The 26,956-nt window shown below is 42.9% G+C and overlaps 2 protein-coding genes across 11 annotated transcripts in view; one reads left to right on the top strand and one right to left on the bottom strand.

Moving 5' to 3' along the window:
* The window catches only part of LOC110976357 (uncharacterized), a 159,621-nt gene that overhangs the window by 57,182 nt on the left and 75,483 nt on the right, over window positions 1-26,956 (bottom strand). The gene's annotated exons all lie outside the window — the stretch shown is intronic.
* LOC110976301 (short transient receptor potential channel 4-like) overlaps window positions 1-26,956 on the top strand; it is a 106,543-nt gene that overhangs the window by 5,208 nt on the left and 74,379 nt on the right. Inside the window, exons 1-3 of one of the 3 annotated variants that reach the window (XM_022229446.2) lie at window positions 9,417-9,551; window positions 9,780-9,966; window positions 10,534-10,578. In XM_022229446.2, the coding sequence (XP_022085138.2) occupies window positions 9,904-9,966; window positions 10,534-10,578 (108 nt within the window). In that variant the 5' untranslated portion in view covers window positions 9,417-9,551; window positions 9,780-9,903. Of the gene's footprint in view, window positions 1-9,416; window positions 9,552-9,779; window positions 9,967-10,533; window positions 10,579-26,956 lie in introns of those variants that run through there. The other 2 variants (XM_022229445.2, XM_022229450.2) reach the window with 2 other exon arrangements.

Raw genomic sequence — 26,956 nt, forward strand, 5'->3', positions numbered from 1 at the left:
TTGGCTAATATCATTGCAGTTTCTGACCGTTCTCCGCACTATGTTGGCTGAGATTTCAGAAATTATCTCTACCTTTTGGAAGTTGTGCGTTGAAAAAAAAGTTAGAGGCTATTTTCGGGGTTGACTTCTGCAGGTGTATTAGGGACTTCGGGGATTGCTCATGAATTCTGCGTTGCGTTTCTTGGTTTTAGTCGATTTTCTAACAACATGGAATGTTGAACTTAATGTGAAACATCGATTGTGTGCCATTGTGCAGATCTGTGTTCCATCTTCTGCTACGATTATCCCCATTATTTAGCAAAGGCTGTTTATAATGTTCTTCAGTCCTTATAGAGCACCGTTTTCAGCGGTGAAAATTCAGATCTGAAGTCCACTGCTGGCGCCAACGCATGGAGGGGGGGGGGGCTTGGTGGGGGAAATATCGAAGCATCGCATGCTGGGACTGTGTTTGTACCTCGACCAAACTCAAATTGGTAACTGCTGCGTCAAACGTCGTACAGTCCTGTTTGCTCGGTTCGTGGTGATTTTCCAGGACATTTCCGTTGTTGGTGAGATCAACATGAAAAACAATGGCAACGCGCGCGTCTAACATCGCTATAACAAATTACAACCACGCGCAGTATCACGATAGCTAATTAGCATTGGATAAAAGAAGCAAAACCTGTTTTTAGAGATCATCTCCAGTTGAACCGTGTTTTAATAAATCGATTTCACAAGAGAAAGTACTCACCGTGAAGCATGCGTACAGCACTCGACGATTTAGAAAAGTTTTATGCAATGTCGCTCGATGAGATAAAATAAAAAGGGTAACTAAGATTTCTGTGTTTGCTCTTAAATTTGCCAAAATAACCAGAAAATAATCCATTATAAATGTGTTGATTTACAAGAGCAGTTCCAGTATTCTCAATTTCCAAGGAATTTCCTCATATAAACATTATGTGCTTCTCTTCTTCGTTAATTTTGTCAACTGTGAATTGTTTGTCACACACTGCATGAATAATGAAAGCAGAGACCCTGAGGCACTTATCCAAGACCCAGTAAAATTCTACAGTTTTGTAGCCTCGTACGACGGGTTGTGGATCTATTTTCCTTCGTCCCATTGTCTGAAGAAACATAGGCCCAACGTCCCTTTTATTTTCACGTAGTCCAGTTACAACAAAAATTCAGATGCCGCTCATTGGTTCTTTTGGATTAACATCTGTAAATGTGTTCTCTGAAAATTATGATTAGGGTATTAATCATGACTATGAAGGCTGATTAACAGGTTGAGATGATATCCTAAGATACAATAAGTGGCATTCCATGCACATGCCTGTGCATTCCAACAACAGAGATGCATTACAGGGTTCTGGTTATGATTTTAGCATAATGCCAGTGTATTTGTAGAGTTGTTTACAGTGACTGTTTTAGTTTTTTTCTTTTTACCTTGAATGGGACGTAGTTTCAATGGGATAAATGACCAATGGGACGTATGACCAATGGGATAAAGGACCAATGGGACGTGAGACCAATGGGATAAAGGACCAATGGGACGTATGACCAATGGGATAAAGGACCAATGGGACGTATGACCAATGGGATAAAGGACCAATGGGACGTGAGACCAATGGGATAAAGGACCAATGGGACGTATGACCAATGGGACGTGAGACCAATGGGATAAAGGGCCAATGGGACGGGAGGCCAATGAGATAAAGGACCAATGGGAAGGGGGAAACCAACGGGGGATAAAGGACCAATGGGACGTGAGACCAATGGGATAAAGGACCAATGGGAGGGAGACCAATGGGATAAAGGACCAATGGGAGGGAGACCAATGGGATAAAGGACCAATGGGACGTGAGACCAATGGGATAAAGGACCAATGGGACGTATGACCAATGGGATAAAGGACCAATGGGAGGGAGACCAATGGGATAAAGGACCAATGGGAGGGAGGCCAATGGGATAAAGGACCAATGGGAAGGGGGAAACCAACGGGGGATAAAGGACCAATGGGACGTGAGACCAATGGGATAAAGGGCCAATGGGAGGGAGACCAATGGGATAAAGGACCAATGGGACGTGAGACCAATGGGATAAAGGACCAATGGGACGTATGACCAATGGGATAAAGGACCAATGGGACGTATGACCAATGGGATAAAGGACCAATGGGACGTGAGACCAATGGGATAAAGGACCAATGGGACGTATGACCAATGGGACGTGAGACCAATGGGATAAAGGGCCAATGGGACGGGAGGCCAATGAGATAAAGGACCAATGGGAAGGGGGAAACCAACGGGGGATAAAGGACCAATGGGACGTGAGACCAATGGGATAAAGGACCAATGGGAGGGAGACCAATGGGATAAAGGACCAATGGGAGGGAGACCAATGGGATAAAGGACCAATGGGACGTGAGACCAATGGGATAAAGGACCAATGGGACGTATGACCAATGGGATAAAGGACCAATGGGAGGGAGACCAATGGGATAAAGGACCAATGGGAGGGAGGCCAATGGGATAAAGGACCAATGGGAAGGGGGAAACCAACGGGGGATAAAGGACCAATGGGACGTGAGACCAATGGGATAAAGGGCCAATGGGAGGGAGACCAATGGGATAAAGGACCAATGGGAGGGAGACCAATGGGATAAAGGACCAATGGGAGGGAGGCCAATGGGATAAAGGACCAATGGGAAGGGGGAAACCAACGGGGGATAAAGGACCAATGGGACGTGAGACCAATGGGATAAAGGGCCAATGGGAGGGAGACCAATGGGATAAAGGACCAATGGGACGTATGACCAATGGGACGTGAGACCAATGGGATAAAGGACCAATGAGACATAGGACCTATGGGATGTAGGACCAATGGGACGGGAGACCAACGGGATAAAGGATCAATGAGACATAGGACCTATGGGATGTAGGACCAATGGGACGGGAGACCAACGGGATAAAGGATCAATGGGATAGATGACAAATGGGACGGGAGACCAACGGGATAAAGGACCAATGGGACAGATGACCACTGGGATAAAGGACCAATGGGATAAAGGACCAATGAAACATATGACAAATGGGACAGAGGACCAATGGCACGTAGGACCAGTGGGTTGATGGACCAATGGGATGTAGGACAGAATAAAGAGATAAAGGGTCAATGGGACAGTGGACCAATGGGACAAAGAATCAATGGGACTGAGGACCAATGGGATAAAGGACCAATGGGATAAAGGACCAATGGGACGTGAGACCAATGGGATAAAGGGTCAATGGGACAGTGGACCAATGGGACAGAGGACCAATAGGACAAAGAATCAATGGGACTGAGGACCAATGGGACAGAGGACCAATAGGACAAAGAATCAATGGGACTGAGGACCAATGGGATAAAGGACCAATGAGATGTAGGACAAAGGAGATAAAGGGCAAATGGGAATCTTTTAAAACAAATTTCAAAGGTACTTTTTGGGGTGTCTTGAAACTGACTTTAGGTCGTAGCGCGGTGGGACTGTTAACTATGAAAATGATTCCTTGCGAAAAAGCCATTTCACCGTGTGATTTCTTTAATGTATGCCTACAATTGATTTTTCCGTAGGTTTATGCGACAGTTACGGTGCTCACCGTATTCCTTATTGATTCACAGGGGTCTACATTCAGCTTATCAGTTCACAAGATCTGTAATTCATGTATAACAGACACCCAGAGGCTCTGTTGGGGCGGTTTTGAGGTAAGGCTGCTGAGATATGGATGCAGCCTTCTTCATCGATTGGAGGGTGTCTAGATTCTGCTTATTATTGGACCGTCGGGTGTTAGCTATGGGCTGATTTAAGGTTACTACAGCTGAGATAATGAACTATACATTTTCCTCCAAACCCAAACAGTGTCCCCACTATACAGTGCCCCCGTAAGTAAATATATCTTTCCAAACAGGAAATAAAAGCTTAGGAGTAATCCCCCTTTTTCCTCTAAGTGACACAAACTAAAGTTTGACACAAAACCGCTGTATTGTTCAGGTAACAGTTGTCATCATTGTTATAAATAAACGACTACCTAAAGCATCTCGTTCCAAAATTTAACGCGGTCACGCATAAAATACAACACACCCGATGACAAAATCAGTTTAAAAGCTTTGGAATGTGTCTGTCACTGACTACATAACGCTCAATTCTTTGGCACGCCACCTTTAAGATTCTCGGCAATGACGTAATTAAAGCGAGAGCACTGTATACACAAAGTACCCCTCCCCCAACAGCAAGAAAATGGATACTTCAAAACTGCCGTTGGATTTCATCAACGTGATACAGTGGCGGGGCAGCGGAATAAGTGCTTATGGTAATCAGAGCTCCAACGACCGCGCTGGTGGCTCTGAGCGGCTGCAACGGACGCAGTGTCATGGAGCCTCACCCACAGCACTTTTTGGCGCGAAATGGCACGCGCTTTCCTGGCAAATTAGTTTTATTGTCGGCTGCCATTGCTGGATCTCGGCGAAAGTAAGTGGTTTGATGTTGTCCTACGTGTGCATCCTGAGTGCTGTAAATTAAAGCTGAAGTGCGCGGTTTGGCTTAGTTTAATATAATATATACGATAATGTGGTTCAGATGGGATAGCTAAACACAACGGAATATTATTAACAAGCGTGAATTCGTAGCTTTTTTTCGAAGCTATTTTTGCCTGGTTAGCATAGCGTTTTGACGGCCGGTTGCATTTTTAAAGGTGGGAAAAAAAAATGAACACTCCAGAAATTCATTATATTATGCCTCTGCTCGCGTTCCCCCGCCCACGACAACATGTGTCTTCTCCGATTTAGTTTCGGCAGGGTTTCGGTTACAATTATCTTCATTTTTCTGGTTCCCACGCTTCACTGACCAATCGTTATTACAGAAGGAAGGACAATTCGTTTGAAAATACTGGACAATATTTGGCATTGGCGGCAGATGAATAAGCAGAGCGTATGTATGAATGATTTAGATTGTGGGCGCCCATACATGCACGCGATATTTTCAATAAATTTCCGTATGCTCCTGTACAGGGTGTCCCAGAAAAAAAGGATGCAGAAACAAAGGGGTGATTTGACCAAGTTCTGTAATGTATGATTTTAATCGTGTGTTTGTCATGAAGATAGGAGCAAAATGCTTTCAAAGGAAACCTTGATGGCTTTCCTTCAGTCATGCTTCACCGAGCATCGTTGTTAGGAAAAGGGCATATCGAAAACCCATTTGCCACACTTCATGTTTAATTAGGCATTATGATTACATTCAAGCACGGCGTGGTGGATGTTTTTTAGGGGGATAGGGTGGTAAATTAACATTCATTTGTGTGAAATGTATGGAATGGAATGCCTATCTGATCCGAGCGGGAAAAAAGAGGGCGTGTTTTTTGGGTTCTCACCGCTCAGACGCGCCATGAGGCGCGCAAGTATATGCGCGTTTGACGTGGAGCACGCTGCGTACTTCCGGCATGTATGGTCTTTGCGTACACGCAGAGCACGTGCAAGAACCGGCTTGTAACCATCTGTCTTTCTTTCGCCGATTGGGGGTGCACTTCAGCTCGGGGTGGATTGTCTTTCTTGGTCTGGAACAGTGTTTGAAGTAATGAGATGTGGACAGATTATGTAATAGATATTTTTGAGGCAGCAGGCCGATACGCCGGTAAAAGCTATGTACACTTGAACCAGTTAGCTATACAGTTCAGCAACGGTCTAGCTTACCATTGAGCAAAGAGTGTCTGTTGTAACTAAATATCTTATGGTAACCTTCTTTTTCATATAAATATTTCAAAAGGTTAACTTTTTCTGAGGCCGTGTTGGATGTGATTGTAAGCTTTAACTTTAAGTATTACAGATTGGTTTTGACACAGGCTTACCATTACCAAAACATATTCGATGAAGCATGCCTGGAAGAATTCCAACAATGTAATCATTTGAAGTCATTAAGTTGCTACTACTTTTAGCAATCATATATTACAGACATACAGAAAACAACCTGACCACATTAACCCATTATTTCAGAGGTGTTTTTCCTTGGTAATACCGTGTTTATGTAAAGAAATAACAGGTACAGGTCATGATTGAATTTATGCATAAGCACCACATAGAAATACCGCTTTACAGGGCCTACGCATGCGCACAAACATGTCAACCACTCTCTGACAAGATACACACCTCCGATCAGAATTTGCCGTGTTAGGGAAGATTTCGGCTGCAAGCCCCAATTAACTTTCCGCCTTTAAACAGTTCGTCATTCACGGCTCACCGATCATACAGAATTGGAACAGGCCGGGTTTATCACACCCTACACTTTTAGCTAATCGACATAAAATGTTTGAATTCCATGCAATAAAATGTCGCTTATATTAAGTGCACGTATGCACAACCGCCAGTCAGTTATTAGACAGGGGGTTAAATTAAGGTTAGTGGGGTGCTAGAGCTCTGCCGAAATTCGAACGATCTGCCTTTCTCCTTGTTGCTTTGTGACAATTGTAAAACATTAATCTAGCTTATTTTGCAATGATCAATATTATAAGACGTGCCTATATATCATGTATCCATTTATTGATGTTTTACGTTACAGATTGCATTGACTTTTCATTAGGTCTTATGCATCCTTTCCCCAAGATATGGTTTTGCTTTAAAACGATAAACGTTTGTGAAAATTAAACAAAGTTTAAATGCAAATATATCTTACCTTAAATATAAATCTGCGATGTTCAGAAAATATTTCAAAAGAAAATTTATCAATGTGAAATTAGAGTTTTATACACACATCTGTAAACGTAGGAAACATGGCAGTAATTTGAAGGGATTAACAAACAATGACAGTGGATAAGGCTTCTTTGTGGCGTTTCCACTGATTGGACAGGACAATACCTGCGTATTTTATGATTTTGTTGGGTTGGGTTGGGTTGGTGTTCTCTCTTCAACGATTTTCTTGGTCATTGCACTTTCTTTATGTTGACTTTAAACAAAACAAATTTCAATTTTGTCATGACTTTCAGGTTAGTTTCGAAATCCTAACCGTTTCTAATATTGACCTGTAATGAAAAATTAAATTCCTCGCGCGCTGCACATCTGCTGTTTTATCGTCCACTCAGTACACACAGATGAAATTTCGTATGTTCAATTGACTGACTTCTGTGTCCTCAATTTGTTTCCGACTCAAATCTAAATGATTTATATGTGACAGATGTGTTCGGGTATAAAAATTCCGATGGTCGCCGACTGATTGGCTGAGTAGCGGAAAGTGGTAATCTAAGGAATGAATTTATAAACCTTCAAAGTGTGTTAGACGTATTGATAGACAATCTCGATTAACTTTTTGCACTGTGCTAAATAGGTTTGTCGAAGGTGCAGTTGGAAGTGACATGAACGTTTTGACGTACTTAAATTTAAGCTGAGGTGCATGATGCGTATTGTGGGCATGTGGTAGTTTCAGAGTTGTGACGTAGAGGTAAAAGACATGTGAGTCATGCCAGCCATACTTGATGTCTTGGGGGATTTGAAAGATTTTTCTCCTGAGTTTCGGAATGTCCAGAGGAATGACGTCACTCCACTGGAACCCAGCTTCTGATGCCTCATTGGCTTAAAGAAATTTCTCGCCGGAGAGTTTTTAGGCAATGTAACTAAAGTTCAAAATAAGAATAATGTGAAGAATAATCCAACTTATTGTCTTTCTGCGGTGATGTCACCCGCCCACTCTGAAACTGTCCCGCCCATTACCCAATTCGGATCCTAAGTGGGATATATCGAGACCAGATGCCGTGTTGAGTATAAGCTAACGTATGCCCCCGGGCTTTCAGACAGCAATATTAGTCTTTTGTGACCGGTCTTCCGTAGAATCGATCAAAACATATCCCACCCCTCAAAGAGAGAAACAAAGGCTTTAATGAGCAAGCAGCGGAAATACCAGCGGAGCTTTTGTCAAAAACAATTGATTAGTGGCGGGAATAGGTCAATGATAGGGCTTTATTAGTGAAAATGCTGTTCATTTTCGTGACAAGCTGTAGTCGCTCTGACACGAAGAACCGGAAGTGCTGACGTAGAACGTGGCCTTGACACTTGTGGTAGATGTATTTTCGACCAAAGGGGGTACTTTCCCCCGTCCAATTTTCTAAAAGCAACTTTTATTACACGAAGCTGTGACTTACTCGGCAAAGTAGTTCAATCTGACACTTCCAGATCCGCCTTATATTTTATATTTTCCGGATGTCCCAAAATGACATTTGGATCAGAAGAAGTCCCTATCATTACGTAAGCATGAATTTGGGTTTGGATCGTCCATCGAGTTGATATGTAATTTTTAGAAATTAGTGTATTTTTGGAAACAAGTGCCACATACAGATTTTGATATCATCACAAACATCGATCTAATCTTTACCAATAAGCAGATCGGTTGATGCATAGATGTAATTCTGGCATTTTTTAAAAATTATTTTGTGGACTGCAGCCCGCTTTTTCAGCACATTATTAACAAGCATTCACCCATTTGGCCCACTGATTTCCAAAGGGACTTCTAAAATACCAGCAATCGTCCCGAACCCTAAAATTCAGCCACCGAGTTTAAATATCGTCTAACAAGGCCCACAGGACTTTGAGCTGCAGCGAGCCTCCAGTCATTTCGTGAAGGGGGCACACTCAACGTTAGCCCCGTACCGTCCCAACCTCATGGGAACATTAATGCCGAACCCATGTGTGCCTCGGGCTTTTAGCCTGGTCTTAATTAAATCGCTTGCTTCTTAAATTTAGCCGCGGCTCTCAAGTCTTGAGATAATGCGACGCTACTGAGCATCTTGAATGAGAAAATCGGTTGTTTGGGGCCAAGGATATGGCGACTCTATACTCGGAAGGTCCAGGGCTGTGTTTGGAGTGGTCTTGGAATCGATACTCCTACGTAAGCTGGGTTCTCTGGAATGCCCACATGATAATCGTAATCAAGACGGCGGATGAACTGTAAGAAATCATCATCGAAAGCAAACACGGACGGGTGTAAGCGTTGAAGAGCACCAGCGTACATTACATCATAGCGTTATTGTGTAGAATGAAGAGACGAACCCAAGACCACAGTAGAGACGAAAAAGGTTTTCATGCGCTTCCAAAGATCAGTGAGGTAGATTTCTATGTTCATTATATGGGGCTTAACCGCAGCAAGCTTCCACTTTGTCACAAGAAAGCAAATTGAAACAACTCGCTTTTACCTCGCTGTATCCATGAACAGTCTACAGAGAATCGGCACCAAAGACCATATGGCAAGTCACCGGACACAATTACCGCATAAATTCATACTGTACCTTGTTACCAAATTGGTTGTGCTTAACGTACATGATGCACGTCGTTAAATTCAACACACCGGCCTAATTTAAATATGCGCATGTCCTCGGAGAATATTCGAGATCAGAATTTCATTATGATCTGTAGCCATTCACGTATTCCCGTACAGTGTTTGTTCACATAGAGATGACACATTCGCTAACATTGTCTTACAGCACGTGAAATAACATTCATTTCGGCGCAGGAAACTTGGAGACTGTTCCTAGTCCCTGAGCCAACAGACTGCACCATAGGTAGGGTCGCCCCCCCCCATCCTCGTCTGCATCTGCCTTAGTTTGGTATTATCCAGTAGTTTAAATGACAGTGTCTCAGGACTCGGTAACCAACACAGGACCAAATCCCAGGCGTCGTCGAATACGGCAGAACAAACACTGTGGGAAAGAAATGAAACCGATGAATTCTTCCTCGCAAACACATTACTGAAAAAAAGAAAAATGTTTTCCTGTCCCCCCTCCCAACAGGTTGCCGTGTCGATTTGATTGAGTGCTGAGCCCTGGAGAATGTGCTACAACAGGGACTGACTGTGCAACGGGTGTTGGATTTTCGTTGGGAACAAACGCGGGAAAATTTATCTGGACTGAAAGGATGTCGAAGGCACAGAAACGGAGGGCTACGATTCGGAGACCGGGCCACCAGAGCTCCAGGAAGGTGAGACCACATGTCATTTTCTTATATAAGAATGAATTCTGTTCCTGGATTTGGAATCGCACAGTTTAAAGTCCAATTTAGAATCACTGGCAATGTATCATGCTTAAGAGCAGAGCGATTTTCACTGTTTGTAGCATGCATCTTTTAAAATTTGCACTTTGACTTAGAGCTGTTTGTGAAAAAAAAAACATGACAGTGACAATTTTAGGAGTTTCTTGGAACCTGCAATTGAAATGTTATTTCAATAATTGATTTGCGCGATGAAATGTATGCGCTTAGGGATTCCTAAAGTTTAATGAAGACGGAAACTATAGCTTGTTTGTATCCTTTTCTGTTCTTTATTCTGTAAAATTGTGTGTTCAGACCAGCTGGTTCAAGGACGTTGAGACAGGAATATTTCATTATTTGTTGATAATTCTTATGTATTTCTACACATGGAATAATGCACGGTACCGTTTCTAACGAGGAGACCGTCGAATCCACTCTGTAGTCTCGTGCTGTTTTTTTTTCAAAGTGTGAGGCCAATTTTTGAATAACAGTGACCTCTTCCATTCTTACACGCAACAGAATCGTTCCAGCCAACATGGCCCTCATGGCCAGGATAAGAAACAGGTAACCCTATCAATTTTAGAAAAACTTGTAACTAGTGATAGAAGTAGCACGGAGTTTTGTTTGGTGCAGAGGTTTGATCTTGGCATAGCCTTCTTCTTCTCTTCACTGGAATGGAGTCTGCATAGTAATGATCTATCGGCATAACTGTTTTTCAACTGCTGTGGAAATAAAACTGAGATTTTTCTTCATGTTAATCTCTCCCAAAATGGTGAGCGTGGCTCTCATCATGCGCAGTTAGAAAATGTACGTGGCCTGTCAACTGCGATTAATTTGGAAATAACTCAACCACTTGTAGAGTTTAATTCCAGACTTTAGAGCGTACTATAACTATGTAAACGGACGAAAGAGCCTATCGAGAATCTTGTTCTAACAACTTCGGGCATTAACCATTAGATTAATTCTACCATCAGGTTTTTTTTTTTTACATTTTTGCTTTCATCTTAGTCCGGCTGGAGCCACCGTCATTGATCCAACGATATGAAGCTAAAAAGCCATCATAAATTAACCTGTTGCCATGCAGTGGGAATTAAAAAAAAAGATGGGCCGGCTGCGAACGTGCATTACAAATGAATGGTCCATTTGGGCTGAAGATGCAGCCGCGCGTGACGATACTTGATCTGAAAGATGGTTAGAATGTCTATTCAGAATTAATAATTAACGACACACAGCGAGCTATTTTTGCGACAAACTGATATTACTGTCGGCTATATGCAGTCACAGATATGGTTGACAGTTTGGATAAGTGGGGCGACAGGACGTGGAGAAGTCACACGACTGCCCCTGTGATCACATCGATCAATCCGCAATAAGGGAACCTTGAAAGGCGTGCCGGGTTGGTGTGTGCGTTTGCTTGCACTTGCCTCCATAGATGTCAACAATTATGCCTGAATGCACCCAAGATACCTGACGCCTATGCAGTTTGGCGTCATAGTATGCCAGTATCTTTTCTGGTGACGGTAATGTGTGCTGTCGATGACAAGAACATGCGAGAACAGCGCATAGCTTTTCTTTCAGTTGTTGACCCCGCAAATTGCTCTGTATTTGAAGCACACATTAGAGGACAATCCTAACGAAACGGCTTTATAGTCGAATGACCAGCGAAGGTATTGGTATTTTGCTGCCGGCACTCGACCTTCTTCTTCAGTGGGGAAAATTCTTTTCAGTTGTGCCGCCGCAATTCTGCATTGAACATTAATCAAACACTATGGGCTGTCATGATGTTTGTGCTGCAGTGAAGCTTGAATCTTTCAATCTTCTCCTCTAACATTCGATATTTTCTCTGTCAACTACTTGCTAGCTTGAAAGTAGTCTAGAATCTAACCATGGCTGAACATTACTAACAAGTGGCGTCCAAATTGAACTTAATCCTGGTTACATTTTTTTTTCGAAAAATCTATGGCTTTGCTCAAACGAGCAACCGTAAAGTATCTAACGAATGAGCTCATAACTGGACATCAACAAAGAATCGTGAGCACGTGGTAACATGCACATGCCATTAAAAACGCTTTCTTGTAACATACGTGACAGCTATTGTTTGCTGGTAAAAACATCCAAGGACGTATATAAAAAACCTGGACTTGCAACGCCTTTGTATGAAAAAGAAGCCAACCAGCGTCCATTTTACCAAGCTGAATACAACAGCGTGGGTTGGCTCCCTTCTTTGACGTCAGGAAGAACAAAGGCGGGCATTGCCTAAGAAAGCTTTGTATTCGGCTCTGTAAAATGGCCGCGAGTGGATTCAATGATCTCTATAAGCTGATTAAGGGCATTGCGAGTCCAGATTTTATTATACACGTCCGTGACAACACCACGGTTAAAGCGACCTGTCGTAAAACTGAGTGGCCTGGAGTTGTGGTTGTTTTCCATTTATTTCGTGATAAAATCCTGGCTAGAGTTAACTGAGTTCAAGAATGATTTACAGTGAGCTCTTTTCATACATTTTGCTGGTTGTCGGGCAGAAGATCAACTTGTTGCGTGTTAGGCCGAATCTGTAATATCTCTTCTATAGTCAATAAGCAAACAGGGGCCACTTCTAAAGGCGACCACCAGCCGATCCGAGTATCGTAAAGAAGTGGTTGGTAACGTGTTCAATGTAGAGAGCTGTAACTGTGTGGACCATAAATAGTCCTATCAAAATAATTGGCCATTTAGGAAATATCCTGTTTTGAATAAGCCTTTTGCCAGTTACATTTGAATAAAATCTGGTACACTCAGAGTTTAAATGCACATGAATATAACAATTTTAATTCTCCAGACTAAAGACACTGTTGCTACATGTTGCAATTCGGGGCACGCTTTTGCTTAGTTACACTGTTTTCAATGGATGAGAAAGGCTCAAGGGAACCCAGAGATGGTGGTCGCTACGCAAGAGCTTGCCCCGAATGACGACAGTGTCTGTAGTCTGGGAATTTCAAATTGTTATGTTTATGTGCAATGAGATAGCCCAGTGCACCACTTTTTCTGCTCATTTAACTCGTAAAAGGCTTATAAGAGCTGTAGGGTGTCAGGGTAGGCAGACCCAACGTACAAAGTGTCGGTATGAGTATCTTTACATGACACTATTTGAAATGTCTTGTATACACCATTATCATTCCTATACGTTGTGTATTGCATCTTATCAAAGACCCGTTGGCATGGTAACGGATTAAGACAAACATTTAAGACGTGACTCAATCAATGCCAAGGTTCGCTTCATTTCGCCAGTGTAGTGGACAAGACACTGTCTACAATAATTAACTATATCTGTGCGTGTACATGCCGTCCATCTGTGTATCAGTTTCATGATCCATCGAGCTTCAAATTAAAATGCTCTTAGATTTTTTTACTGCGCAGTATCAAGTCGAAATCTAGGTTAAGAAGGATTATTGCCGGGACTCCCCTATCATGAAAATGTTGCCAAGTAACACTGCACGCACACCTGACGATATTAAGATCATGCGGATGTCTTGGGGCGCCTCATTATCATTTGGGTTATGCAACTCTTCTGTAATTAATAGGAAAATAATATGCCTCAGCTGTGTGATCTGGGCGTATTCCTAAGCAACTGGTGAAAGTGGAGGGACTGAATTTCAATTATGTCACTTCTGTGACGTATGCATCAGCCAGAGTCTTTAGCTGTAGGAGGCTCTCCGGTGATTGGTTGGTTGTTCTTTTTTAGCACAAATACAACTGGCTGACCGATATATCTTCTGATAGGTCGTTAATGCCTTGCTGGACAGTTGGAGACGAGAAAAGAGAGCCTGGAAAAGCCTCCTCGCCTCCAGGGTACGTAGTCGCGGAAATAAACATAATGGGTTGTGAGATGGAGGACAAATCGAGATGTTCGACCATCAGCCAGTGCCTCGGGTGAAGTTAGTCAAAGTGCAAGGACTAAGCGCCCGTGTGTTTACTCGAAGCTGTCGCCGCGGCGTCGACACCTACATTTGAATATACAGCACTGTCGAGCCATAAACAGCATGTGCGTCATGAAAGCAGTCAGTCTAGTTTAATGGGCAGGCTCTCTGAAATTTCTGTTTCATTTGCAAGCCTTCACAACTTTTTTTCTCTCCGCAATTGCTACTTGAGTTTGTTAGTCTGCATTTAATTAGCAGTTTTGAGGAACAATAATGGATGAAGTGCAGCGCTGGTTATAAGTTGTTTAAAATCTTTTAATTAGGAAAATGAGAATTTACTGATACCACAGCAGGTCAAGGTGTTTTAGTGCCAGCAACAATTACTAATGTGTAATGGCACTATTATAACCGTAGATGTTAACAGAATCATTTGAATAACAATACTTAAACTAATAATAAATTATACAAATAGGGGATTGAGAGACACTGCTTATAGTGTAATAATGACTCTGGGTAGTGGAGTAGGGTGACACCGCTATGGTGTCACCCTATTGAAACATTGCTTACTTTTGAGGTATTCTCCTTCACTAAAATCCCCCAAATGAGTGACATTTTGAAGAAGGCCTTTAATCCACATGTACGCCCAACCCACCTTAATGGCAGAAACATTATCGGCCCAAACCGAGAATTTAGAGAAATTTTCACTCACTGCAAACACTGTTACTGCATTACTGTTTGCAAGGGTGTCTCTCATCAAAACGTCGATGGTGGTGGTTACAATGGAAACATTAACGGTGATGGTTACCACGGCAATCTGTGAGCACGAATTTGTGGTGACGGTTGTGTTAGTGGTCCATGGATGTGGGTTAGTGGTTTTGGGGATTGTTATGCCTGTTTCATTTGTCTTATTCTCTTGATGTGGGCTGGCTTAAAAATCAGTTAGTGTTTCATGTGTAATCTGAACAATATACTTCCATTTTTTATGCATATTTTCCTGCTATAGAACAGCGTTCAGCTTGTTACTCTCTTAAAACGTACACCAGGTATAACATTTTGGAATTGCTCTTTGACGCAACGTCGGGAACTAGGAACTTTGCATCGATCTGCGCACTTCTGCGTTTGAAAACGAGGCTGTATGTGTCAGTTTCACACACATTGACAACGGCGCAGTGAGATATACACGATGGTTATGCACTGTCAGCCACAAAGTGACGCTGTGCCGGCTGCTCAGGATTCTTAGTTGTATTACGATCATACGATTTAAAGTAAGGAGTCAAGACACAAAATCCATAAAGGTGTGTTAAATTCAGATTTTCCAGGCTGCAAAGTTTGGTGGAAGAGTCTTTCAGGATGGCTCGACAGGCGTCTTGAGAGTTGATGTGATCCTGGGCCCATTAACTTGTCGATATTACAATGTATAACGTTACTCCCCGGCCCGAGGAAACGTTGAAAACCTCGACTTTGACTTTCCTCATACCACTTTCCAATTAATACTGGCACCTATTATTTCATGATATATACGACTGAACCTTTGTGAACAATTTCATCGTCATGAAATTTCTTCCGAAACACGGAAAACGGCTTGCAGATGGTCACACGCATTGAACACCGATTCTGGCTGCATTAATTTTGAGCTATGTGTATGCAGCCACAACATAAGATTCGTAACATCAAGAGAAAAAATAACGGCAATTTATCGTGAGCGGAATGTACCTGTGGTGGTCATGTATCTGTATTTTTTACTGCATGTACTGTGTCGAGTCCGCGGGCGCGCGCGACGAAGAGCCTCGCTTTCGATGCGAATATGCGCAGGCGGCGCTAATGTGAAATCCCTCTATTCGCTCGTTGCACGCTGCCGCCATACACATGCAGAGCCTCGATCTGGCAGCTTTTATACACAATTATATCTGGTTCAGTCATTCGCGTCATGGTGCTTAGTAATTTTGCGCGTGCTGCGTTAGTTCTTATACCATGCGATTGGACAATACAAGTATTTCAAAAAGCTGCAGACGCGATTCTGACGCGACTGTACAAGCTGCCAGATCGAGGCTCTGCAGGCCTATGGCGGCAGCGTGCAAAGAGCGAATATAGCGTTTGGGTTTGTGCAGTTCTTTTAATTAAGATGTTTGAAATTGGGAATACTTGGTCCAACCTGAGTCATCCATCCTAACTCTGCGACTGTGCGCGCGGCATAGGGTGATCCTAGAAAAAAAATCAACACCCAGCGTCAGAATAAGCCGTTACTTAAAATGCGTTGAAGTCGCAACTGACAAAGTCTGCTTTGCGCCAAGTGCGGTGCAATGTCTGCTGACGAAAGGTATGTGGATGTCAGATCACCGGCTATCGCATGGTTCACCAGCAGGTCATCGTATAATTAGCTGCCAGTCATGATCTGCGTTTCTCTGTCCGCCCCAAGCTGCAGTCACCCCCAATCGACGAAAAAAGACAGGTGGTTACAAGCGGGTTAACGTTCTTGCACGCGTTCTGCGTGTACGCAAAGACCAAACATGCCGGAACAAATTAGTTACGCGTATCCAACGTGCTCCGCGTCAAACGCGCGCGTCAAACGCGCACCTCATGGCGTGCCTATGCGGTGGGTGCAAAAAAAGGAAAAAAAACTGTTTTGTTCCACTCGGAGCAAATACCCACTTTCTCCCTAATGTTTTTACTTGGAATAAAAGCAATACCAGCGATTCACAATTATAGCGCGTCTCCAAAAGTTTGCAACGCGTTGGCCGATCACAACGCGCGAAATCTGTCGACCCTTTCCAAACGCGCATTGCGTCGACAGATTTCGCGCATTGTAATTGGCCAACGCGTTGCAAAGTCTTGGAGGTGCGCTATTGTGAAACGCCCATATCTAATTTTCCCCTTTTTAAATTCTGCTCAATCTTTTGAAATCTACCAAAATATTACCAGGCAAAATCGTGCATTTCTTTGGAAACTCTATCCATGATCCACAATGATCCAAATATTTGATTTTCAGTTTACTTTTTTATTCTGGTAATGATAAGTCATCAAAATCAACCTCGGTGATTTCTGAATCTGCGTTCTCAATAATGGCTATCCAAAGCAGGTTAAAAGCTAACCATTTCACCGAACATTGACATTGTTTGACTGAAGGCAAGGTGCAAACCATGGATCTTGGCATATTGTTATTCCCTTGCAACACCCAGTGAAGATAAATGGTGAAAATCATCATCAATATCAAACGCGCTCGCAAGCGTCAACACTGAAAGGGCGCTTAGGGCTGAGCTTTTGTTTGTCAGTCGACGACATTTGCCACTGACAACCATACGGCCGCCGTCAATGACATTTGAGTGCGGCGGATCGCGCGCTTGTAACACGACGCCATAACGCACTGGGGGATATACGGAAAACTCACGTACGAAGGTCTTACTCCGAAACAGGAAAATTTCATTTGACGAGATTATTTCCCACTCAGAGGGCGGGAAAGTTCTGAAAGTGCGATAGTTCACGACAGTGCGTGTGATTCGCATTACTCCTTGGCGTAGCTGGAAAGTAGGGCACACTAGTACCAGGCCACAATTTCACAGAAAAATGGGTTGAATAAGGTTTGCTTCATGAAAATAAATTGAATGGAAGATAATCAGGCTTTATTATCGAGGACTTAAACCATTTAGGCCTAATTGGGCGAAGGACAACGTATTCGACATTATCAAAATGGCATATTACAGGTGGAATAACCCGAATGACAAATGTAAAACATAATTATGATATGTACAACATAATATCATTCCTATTAATCCTACTTCACAGTGCTTCGACACACCATTTTAACTAAGACCAGTGTGGCTTTGGTGCAGCATTATACAATCACTACTAAAGGATTTTTCAATATAATAATAAAACATGATAAAGCACTTATGAGATCCATCATGATAACATAATCATATCAGATAATCAGGATAAATACAGTGCAAATTTAGCCTGTTGTGTTTAGAACACCACCAGTAATTGCATACTGCTCCGTTTAGAGTGACTATACACTTTCTTTCAGTGAATTTTGTTTTTCCCTCATGTTTGGCAGCTCAGTGACTAGTTTCTGATGTAGCTTGGTAACTTTATTTGGTGTAGTTGGAGGGTTTCCTGAGTTGAATTCATACCGACCTTCCAGTTGTGTTTGTTTTTTGTTTATCTTCAATAGTTCATAATGCAGGCAAGGCACGTGTTCCACTTGTGGCAACTTACTGCATTATCATGCACAAAGCAATTATGTACATGCGAAGTGTGTATTTCTTGGGACTACAAGGGTTCTTCAGCATGCACTCGAGCAGAAGCACCGGCTGAAAAGAGCCATGTTGGTTGGGAGCGTTCATTTTTGTTGGTAGCGATGTGACCATAATGCATGCATTTCATAGTCATTCGCAAACCAGCGAACTGCAGTGCCGACCAAGAAGCCTCCGTTGCTGAGAAAAATTACGGTCCAGATCAAGGCTAATAATGCCCGCTCGTCCTCACAAATGGAAGTCTTAGTTATAACCATCCACAGCTCATTTTAAGGAAACCCGCTTTTAAAGGCAAAATACCTAGCAGGTGGACCCTGCGTGTCAGTAATGCTGCAGTCAGACGAGTCACTGACTTCACGCACGAGAGTTGGCGGGAATCTTAAAACGGACACGTGCAAACTTGCCTGGCTGGAATGATGAGACAGCGTCACGGATAATCCGGCGCCAAAATGACGAAGGAAGACCGCGGTGACTATGTATAGCTAAGTCTCTGATTCCAGACAAGTTTATAATTGGAACCCTTGATGACCCACTCGTTGGCCCGTAAAATTAACAAAGTTTCTTTCAAAAGGCTTGCAACGCAAGCGTTTGTCACTGTTTTTTAATGACTGCAACATACTGCTCTTTGGCCGTCGGTTGTAGAACTATCCTCCAAGAACCGTCAAGCCGGCTTACACATCATGAACTTCAAGTACAAACGAACTTGTAAGGGCAAATTTCACAACACTAACAACAGTCAATGGTCGACGTTATAGTATTCATTCTATCCTTTGCTCTCGCGTTAAACATGAACCCACTCAAATGAACTCCCGTTGATATCCGTGGCTCCGCAGTCCATGCATGGAATTAACTTCAAACCAGGGATGTTTACACAAGTAAAGTATGATGCACGATATTACACACTTCATTCAAAATGATGAATGAAGGGAATGGGTAAGGACGGGAAAATAATACTTGGTCATGATGAGCTCCTGTCAAAAGGGAAGTGTAATTTCCGAAAATCTCTGTCGCCAAATATTTTCTAAAATGTCAACAAGATGTCACTGGAAAGGCTCTCACTGAAACACGTGAGCGGAAGTATAGAAAGCTGGCGTCAAAGATGATTTGCGCTGACAAAGTACCTATTTTATTACGAGTGTGTTAAGCATGATTTATTCTAAACTGATTGGAGGTGGAAAATCTTTATTTCGGACAAAATTGTGCCAATGACGGAACAAAGGAATTGCCATTATTAATTTTAATAAATCCGTTAGAATATGCAATAAAAGTTTTATTTATTGGCGTGATTTCAACGAATGTACCAAACCGTTACATTCCGAAGTAAAAAAATGAATGTGTAAAGATTAAACTTAGTCTGGTTCCTTGTTTCATGACGGGTATAAAATTTACTGCGTAGCACATTGTGATACGAGTCGCATACGTTCTCAATTGCTTAGAAAAGAGTCGTCCGTCCCCTCAACGAGAGATATATTACGGGTTCCTGGCAATTTTACAGCTCGTTAAAATAGCGTCATTTGTAGTGTACACTTCCAAGTCACGGCCAGCTATCATCATGTATCACTGAGAGTCTTGGCTGTCGGCGATGGAGACCATTGGTTTCTGTTTGTCAGCAATGCTGGGCCATGGTTGGACATATCTGTATATACACAAGGACGCCAGAAGTGTCTTTTCGTGTTATAGGGATGCTTCTTAATCTGGCTGATAGCGATGTCCTCACGACGGATAGGTGTAAATCATGGCGCGGGAAGTGTGCCATAAAGCTGGGCATTAAATCGGGCCAAGGAGGGCTCGACTGCTGGCAGCTGGTCCCAAATTGTTTCCGGGTATGGGACATATTGTGCATACACATCAACAGTTCAAGCGACATGCTGATAGAAAGGACATCTTATAGGGCGGCTTAATCCCCCTTTTAAATATAAACAAAAACTAAAGATGTAGTTGCACCTTGCCAGACGTATACTGCTAATTTACTGCTCCCATCTGGACGGAGATTCTTGGGGATTTACTATCTAGTATATGAATTATGATTTGCCGTAAAATTTGCAACAATCTGTTTCAGCCGTCGAACTGTCTGTGAAAAGTTATTACAAAAGAGGTTCTCAACACTGGTAACCTCGGAACATTTATTTATGCTACATACAAAATCCGTATCAAACCCAAGACGTGGACAGGCGTTTCAACGGTTCCTTCGAAGCTCTTGCAACATCATGCACATCTCTTGTCAATATTGTCACAGTATAGTAAGTAGCTACACTCTAGGCTGTAAAAATAGATGACTTTCCTATTAGGTACAAGTTGGGGCAAGCATATTTTCAGCGTACAGGTCAATAACACGGGTTATTCAGCGCGCCAGATGAACAAACGAACCAATAGGGTGTATAAAGTGCACGCACCTTGCCACTGTCGGGCTCGGATTTCTTTTATGGATCGATTTGCAAGGTTTCGCAGGAAATTAACTCTTGGAATGGTGTCGTGGATATCCCCGGCTGTGGTGACGAGGGCGGCAGGGGTTGTCTGTTGACATAAGAGTGAAATCTGTTGTTGGCGCGGGATTATTGTTGTCGGGATTACGCGAGATTAGGCGAGATTATCAGCAGTGTAACACAATCGGGGATAGGATGCCCGAGGCGGTGTTCATTTCCGTCACCATGTAGCAGTTAAAACGAATAACCAATTATTATCGAGGACGTTAGGGGTCGTTTTCGTCAAACGAGTGTTGTCTTGGTCCCACAATACCGAGACAGTAAATAAAAGACTATTGGGACACAGTATAAAGATTTAACCAAGTACATGTATTTGTAAGCTTTTTCCTTTTTACGCCTAACCACAAACCTTTATGTTCTAATGTGTATTTAGAAACATCACGAAAAAAGCAACTTTTGATGAGCGAGAAACTGTCGATTTCACTTTGAGCTTGTGTACGGAAAAACACACAAAAAAGATTAGCTTAAGGACACTGGTTGAAATTTCGTCAATATGAGAAATGTGCTGGAATTTCAGACGAAGCAATCAACCGCGTACCGAATCGGGCTGTCCATTCATACCCTTTTGGCAACAGCCTGAGACTGCACAGCGATCACAAAGGGTGAGGTGCTTCGATTTGAGTGATCACTTTCCCCCTCGAAGTCTCCCTTCGCCCCGGCCGATAATTACTCTCCTCCGGGGGCATTTAGCTTTGCTACTTCCCTATGCAAATAAACTGGCAAAAGAGCACACTTTCTCCCAACTTGCCCTCAGAAAATCTCTTTTTTCCCCGCCATTAATTTGTAGGCCGTCCCCGTGGCAACCGATCGGCAAATAATCATATTTGGCGATGGATGTCAAGTGTGATTACGAAACGGTCGGGCGGTGGCCGGGTATGATACACGAGCGCGGCTGCGAATGTCCAAGACGGCGATAACATTGTGCTGCTGAGAAACTGAGAGACGATCCGTAAAAGAAAACCACTTTGTTCACACAAGCAAGTCATTTTTAGTCGGGATATTTATAGTTCCTTCGACTGTCTTCGATGCCCTAACGGTAGCACTACATCAAACAAGATTATTTTCAATATTAATTGTGGTTTCTCGTCTACTTACCACTACGGATCACAGGATATAAAACGTAATTTCTATAATATGAATTTAGTTCAGTGCGCACTTAAGTAATTTTGAAACCCGCGTCCGTGCTTTTGCAATATCTGCTCCGCTATTCTGTTGCATAACAAGACTTTCAGACTAAATGTTGCCGCGAAATGTCAGTTTTCATATATTTGGATTCTAAGGAATTTGAGCATGTTGCCTTCTCCGGTTAAAAACAGTTCGAGGTCAAAGACCTGCTTTCTGCACAAAGTTGTCAGGAACAATTCAAACTAAGACTTAAATAAACCACATGAAATCCTGGCTCGCCATTGGGGAAGAAAGCCATGAGCAATATTGCTCACCTCATAGGAGGTCTGGTCATAGGTATGTGCAAGGCCATTGACCGCTTGATCTCCATTTCGTGACCATGGGGAAAGATGAAATCGTTGTTTTTTCCCTATTCGTAGCAATTTGGAATTACAATGCTTGAATCACACGGACGTTCGTGCGCACGAGTTCCACAGGGGTTAGTCAGGCCATCGCTTGTGTTACTGAACAGTGTCGTGCGTCGTTATTGCGCGGCAGGCAGCAGACTTGAGCAAATCTAGTTTCCGATATCAAAGGCTGAGTTCGGGCGGCTTGTTCTCGTATGTTCACAAACAGCTCGATTTGTTGTTCGTGAGTCGGCCGCTCGAACTCCGGGAACGTACAACTGGTTATCGCTGGTAGTTATTTGTAGCATGCAAGCAACATGGCGGCGTCCTTTTCCTTTCTTCGAGAGTTAATGTTTGGATAATTGGGCTAACTTCTTTTCCATTAAAATTATTTCTGTCATAGAAAATTATTGTTAATTTTGGAAAACTTTCCATTGTCTCCAGCTTTGCAAGCCATCTCTATAGTTTTTGCAGCTTTTCAAAAATCAAATCTCACGAGTTTTTCTGTGTGTTCGTGTAAAACCCTGACGAGGACATGGTGTGTGAATCTGTTCCGAGAACAGTGTTCTTTGGTCGTGTTCCCGCCGTTCGAGCGCGAGAACACGAAACTCGTGTCAAGAACAGGCCGCCCGAACTCGACCAATATGGCGTGGAGGAGTATCGATTGCTGCTCAGAGCGCCCCCTGCGAGAAGGTAGCAGTTGCCACGCTCCAGCGCCGGTCTTGTGGACTAAAGGACGCCCGCTAAATAAACGCTGTCTTGTTCGGCTTGGAGCGATTCTAACTGTTCTGAAATAGGGAAGTCGATTTTAAAAATTCCGTCTGTGAAAGCTTTATGTAAATGTTCTTGCTAGCCTCATTTGACGGTTCTACCGGAGGTTCGCTCTCGAGATTTATCCAATTTTACTTCCGAATCAGCAATAAGATTAGGTCTGCCTACGTGAATGTGCCTTTTGTAGAAAATTAAATCACAGTCCGGGTCAGGTGTCTAGAGGTGCCAAGTATTTGTATGAAACCCTATTTGAAATATTGTTGAGACTTGCCTGAATAACAAAGAAGCAATAAGCTTCTCTGGCAGCTGCTATTATTTTGGGCAAGTGCCCAGACTGCGTGCTTGAGGTAAACTGTGCTGGATTGTCGCTCAAATCATAGGTACCGTTCTCTTTCAGGTAAGCTACGTCCTGATGATCTTAGTCTAACATTACGTAGGACCTGCTTCGCTGTGATCAGTGAACTCAAGAGACCTCACCATGGTATCTTCACATATAGCCAGGGCTTTGTGGCCTAATTTGACCTGCCCGGCCGGTCTCTATCTAGTGGACACTGTGAGTGTGTTTTTTTCCTCCGGGAGGAGATCGGAGGAAAAACCAGCGAATTGAGCTTGTTCTAAAAAGTGACAAGTGTGCAAATTGCTTGTGATTGGTTGAATATCTACCCAGTTACTGTTGCTGTTGAAGCGAGTCCTGCAGTGAATGGCTGGACGGCAAAACCAATCCGTGTGCATGGAATCACAATTCTTTATCAACTTGAAAATTGAAACAACATGGTCAAAAATTATATATAGGAACTCTTTACTCTCTGAGGATCTAATGAGCTCGTGGTGATGGAATGGGCTTTTCCGTGAAGTTTCGAACCAATGATTTTGCTATTAATATCTCTGTCTTACGCCTTGCAAATCCCTTGGCCTTGGCAGCCATCGTGTTTCTATGCAGGAGGTATCTTGACTGTGCTCTGCCATCTCAACGCAAGAGTGGGCAGTGCTTGGTATGTTTATTTTGCAGTAGCAATCGGAAATCCAACGATACTGCATATTAATTGTCCGATGAGTAAACAGCCATAGCGGTAGACGCGCGCTCGCTTTTAATTAAGCCAGCGTGCCTCAAGGTCCCGCGTTTCTTTGGATTTGACCAACGATAGGCTATTTTTCTGCCCTAGTTGATCACAGTGTGTTTGCTCAGCAATTCATACGGCTGTTGGTATTCATAACACGGCAAACAATAAATTCAAACTTCAGTAGGTTTCGGTCTTCATATAACTGCGGGGTTAGGCCTATTCAAATGAATGCGAGTCACAGTTAATTTTTTTTTCCAAGTGTTTAAAATGAAATTCCTGTGGTAATCCCTAATACCGTGCTAATACCGAGGCGGTCGGAAAACGGGTTTGTATTCCGGAGAAACCCTAGTCGTAGTATGGTTGTGTCGTCTTTGCGGTGTTTTTTTTTTCCATCACCCATTCCCGCACTTTCTGTGCATTATGCCGGTGATATACGACTGACTTTGAGAGTAGTTACGCATCTAAAATCCTGTAATAGTCGTGCTCATCATAGACATCGACAGGGCGCAAAGTTGAGAAACTCTTGAGGGCGCTGTTATTATACCGACTTTTGAGGAATTCCATTTTTTGGTCAAAATACGGGTGCTGATATGTAATGACCATGTCCTTAATGGGTCCATGTTATTAATTGTGTATTTTTGAAATAAAGATTCCTATATATTTTAGATTGCATGCGCTCGTTATCATTAACAGATGAAGTTGTACCGCTTTATATGCGACTGATGTGACCAAAAAGTGACCTTTTTTTGCCGGAAGACATGGGTGAAAAGCAAGCACTAGGCTCCAATCAGTGCTCAGATGAAACATGTACGCGATATCACTAACATAATTGAACCCATAGGTCAAGTAAGATGTCCTCATTCAGCAAGTACAGTGCTGGTCAGGGAAGATCACATTACTTGTCTGTTCCAACCAACATCTCAACCCGTGGTACTAAATCACTCAATTCGTCTGCCGGGCATAGTCGCAGACAATGTCCACCGTTGGAGTGCCTCAGTATAGCTTGTTTCCGTTGACGGACAAGCTTAGCGGACCCCCCCCCCTCTGCAAAACTCTCCCCACTTGTTCCTAAAACATACCATTAAGGGTACGAATTCATGGGTGTTGGGTTCCGTTTGGCGGGATTTGGATGTATTAAGTTGGAATAATATTGGGGTTAAGTTGTACTGCTCCTTAATATCAGAATTCTTTGTGTTCAAGTATTCATAAGATAATTGCCCGGAGGAATCGTGGTGCCAGAACGCCATGGACCCAGGTTAGATTTCCCTCCGAAGAGCCCCCGTAGACAACACATTTAGAAGAATATTGAGAGGGGAGTGAAAAAGGTCTGGTTGATGAGGAATCGGCTGTACCGTTATCCGGGGATAGCGTACTTGAAACTGAGTCTGAATTGGGTCATTTGTCGTTGGCTCCATTTTCTGAAAGTAGGCCTTTTCTCTGAATGACTTTAGGCTTTGCATGATGGAAATCGATGCTCGGAATACCAAAACAACATAGTCATCTTCTCTCGCTGAGCATTCATTTTGCACTTCTCGCAATTTACAAGACTTTTGCGTCTGTCCAAACCGTTAGGGAGGATTGATTATCTTGTATTTACTAGATATTGCTCAGCTGATAACTTGATATAAACCAGATTTATGGCCTCAAGTACTTTAATATTACTTGTATATTCCGCTACCATAGTTGGAGGACTAGATCCCGACTAATTGATGACCATTCGAAAAGAGCGACTAATTGAAAGCGGGAAATGTTACACTTGCATTCAGACGCTGCCTCGAGTCGTCACTCCAGCTGATGATTTCATGAGTGGCTGTTGGTGAGTGGCTGCGGGCTTAAAACACGTCAAATCACACGACCCCCCTAGACACCGCTGAGTGACGCCCGCCCGCTTGCTGCTGTGCCGTTGACAACACTTGCGTGTCGCGCCATACAGCGCGGAGCAGGGACGTCCAGTAGTGCAGATGAGACAAGATCGGTGGGGGGGGGAGCGGGATGCATCCTCGGTATGTTATTGCAGCTCATTCATTTCACCTCGACTCAATGATTATGGGCAGGGAAAATGTGATCAGTTAGGGCGTGGTCTTAATCAGTGAGCATTTACAAACACTGTCTTGTCAGTTTCTAAGATTACTCAAACTTCGACTAATCCATTCCACGTGCTTAGTTCAAACTCAGGGGAAATACAATTAGAATTGATCTGTTCCATTTTATGTACTTCAGAAGTATCCCATTTACGCTGGTGAACGACACACAAAGAACACAAAACCAAGGCCAAGCAGATGTATGTCACCAATTCGATCCTGGAAACAGTAGTTGGGACGATTTGTACAGAAACAATGCTTTCAAATAACACAGTGTCCATTAATTTTGCACGACTGCGCACTGGGGACCATTATGTGTTGGCAAAACCCGTAATTAAAATTAAAATGACACGTGTTCTTGCAATGATTATGCGGCCAATCCGTTGAAACTACTTAGTTTTTACGTTCATTCTGAAAACGTGATCCGATGTTGCGCGAAATTTAGACTCTACGAGAAATGGACTCATGGAAAGAAACGCGCATGGCGCACACGCTGATGGGAATCTAGTTAGGGAAGTTAAACTATCACACCCTGCTTTCCAACATGGATACGTTTTGCTTGTCTCTCACGTAGAAAAGTTCAGACGCCACAAAGCTTATAAATGTTAAAGCAGCTTATGATGTGTAAAACTGCTTTTATTTTTATGAATAAAAAAAACTACCTCTTACATAGTTGCCTGGAGATATACAAGACCTGAAATAAAAGATTTAAAAAAAATAAATTTAGGGGAGGCTTTAGAGGGCCCTAAACCCGTGCTGAGACTTTGCCCCAATTTCAACATCTTGATCGGTCCCCGCCAGGTTTTATATTTAGAGCTTAGAGAACATTGTCATATTACACCAGAATCCACAGATCAGGGGTGTGATCAATGTAGACATAACTATAACT

This window comes from Acanthaster planci, linkage group LG11 (genome assembly GCF_054643075.1).
Source record: "Acanthaster planci isolate LZ-2023a linkage group LG11, COTS_SCS, whole genome shotgun sequence".
Taxonomy (NCBI): Eukaryota; Metazoa; Echinodermata; class Asteroidea; order Valvatida; family Acanthasteridae; genus Acanthaster; species Acanthaster planci.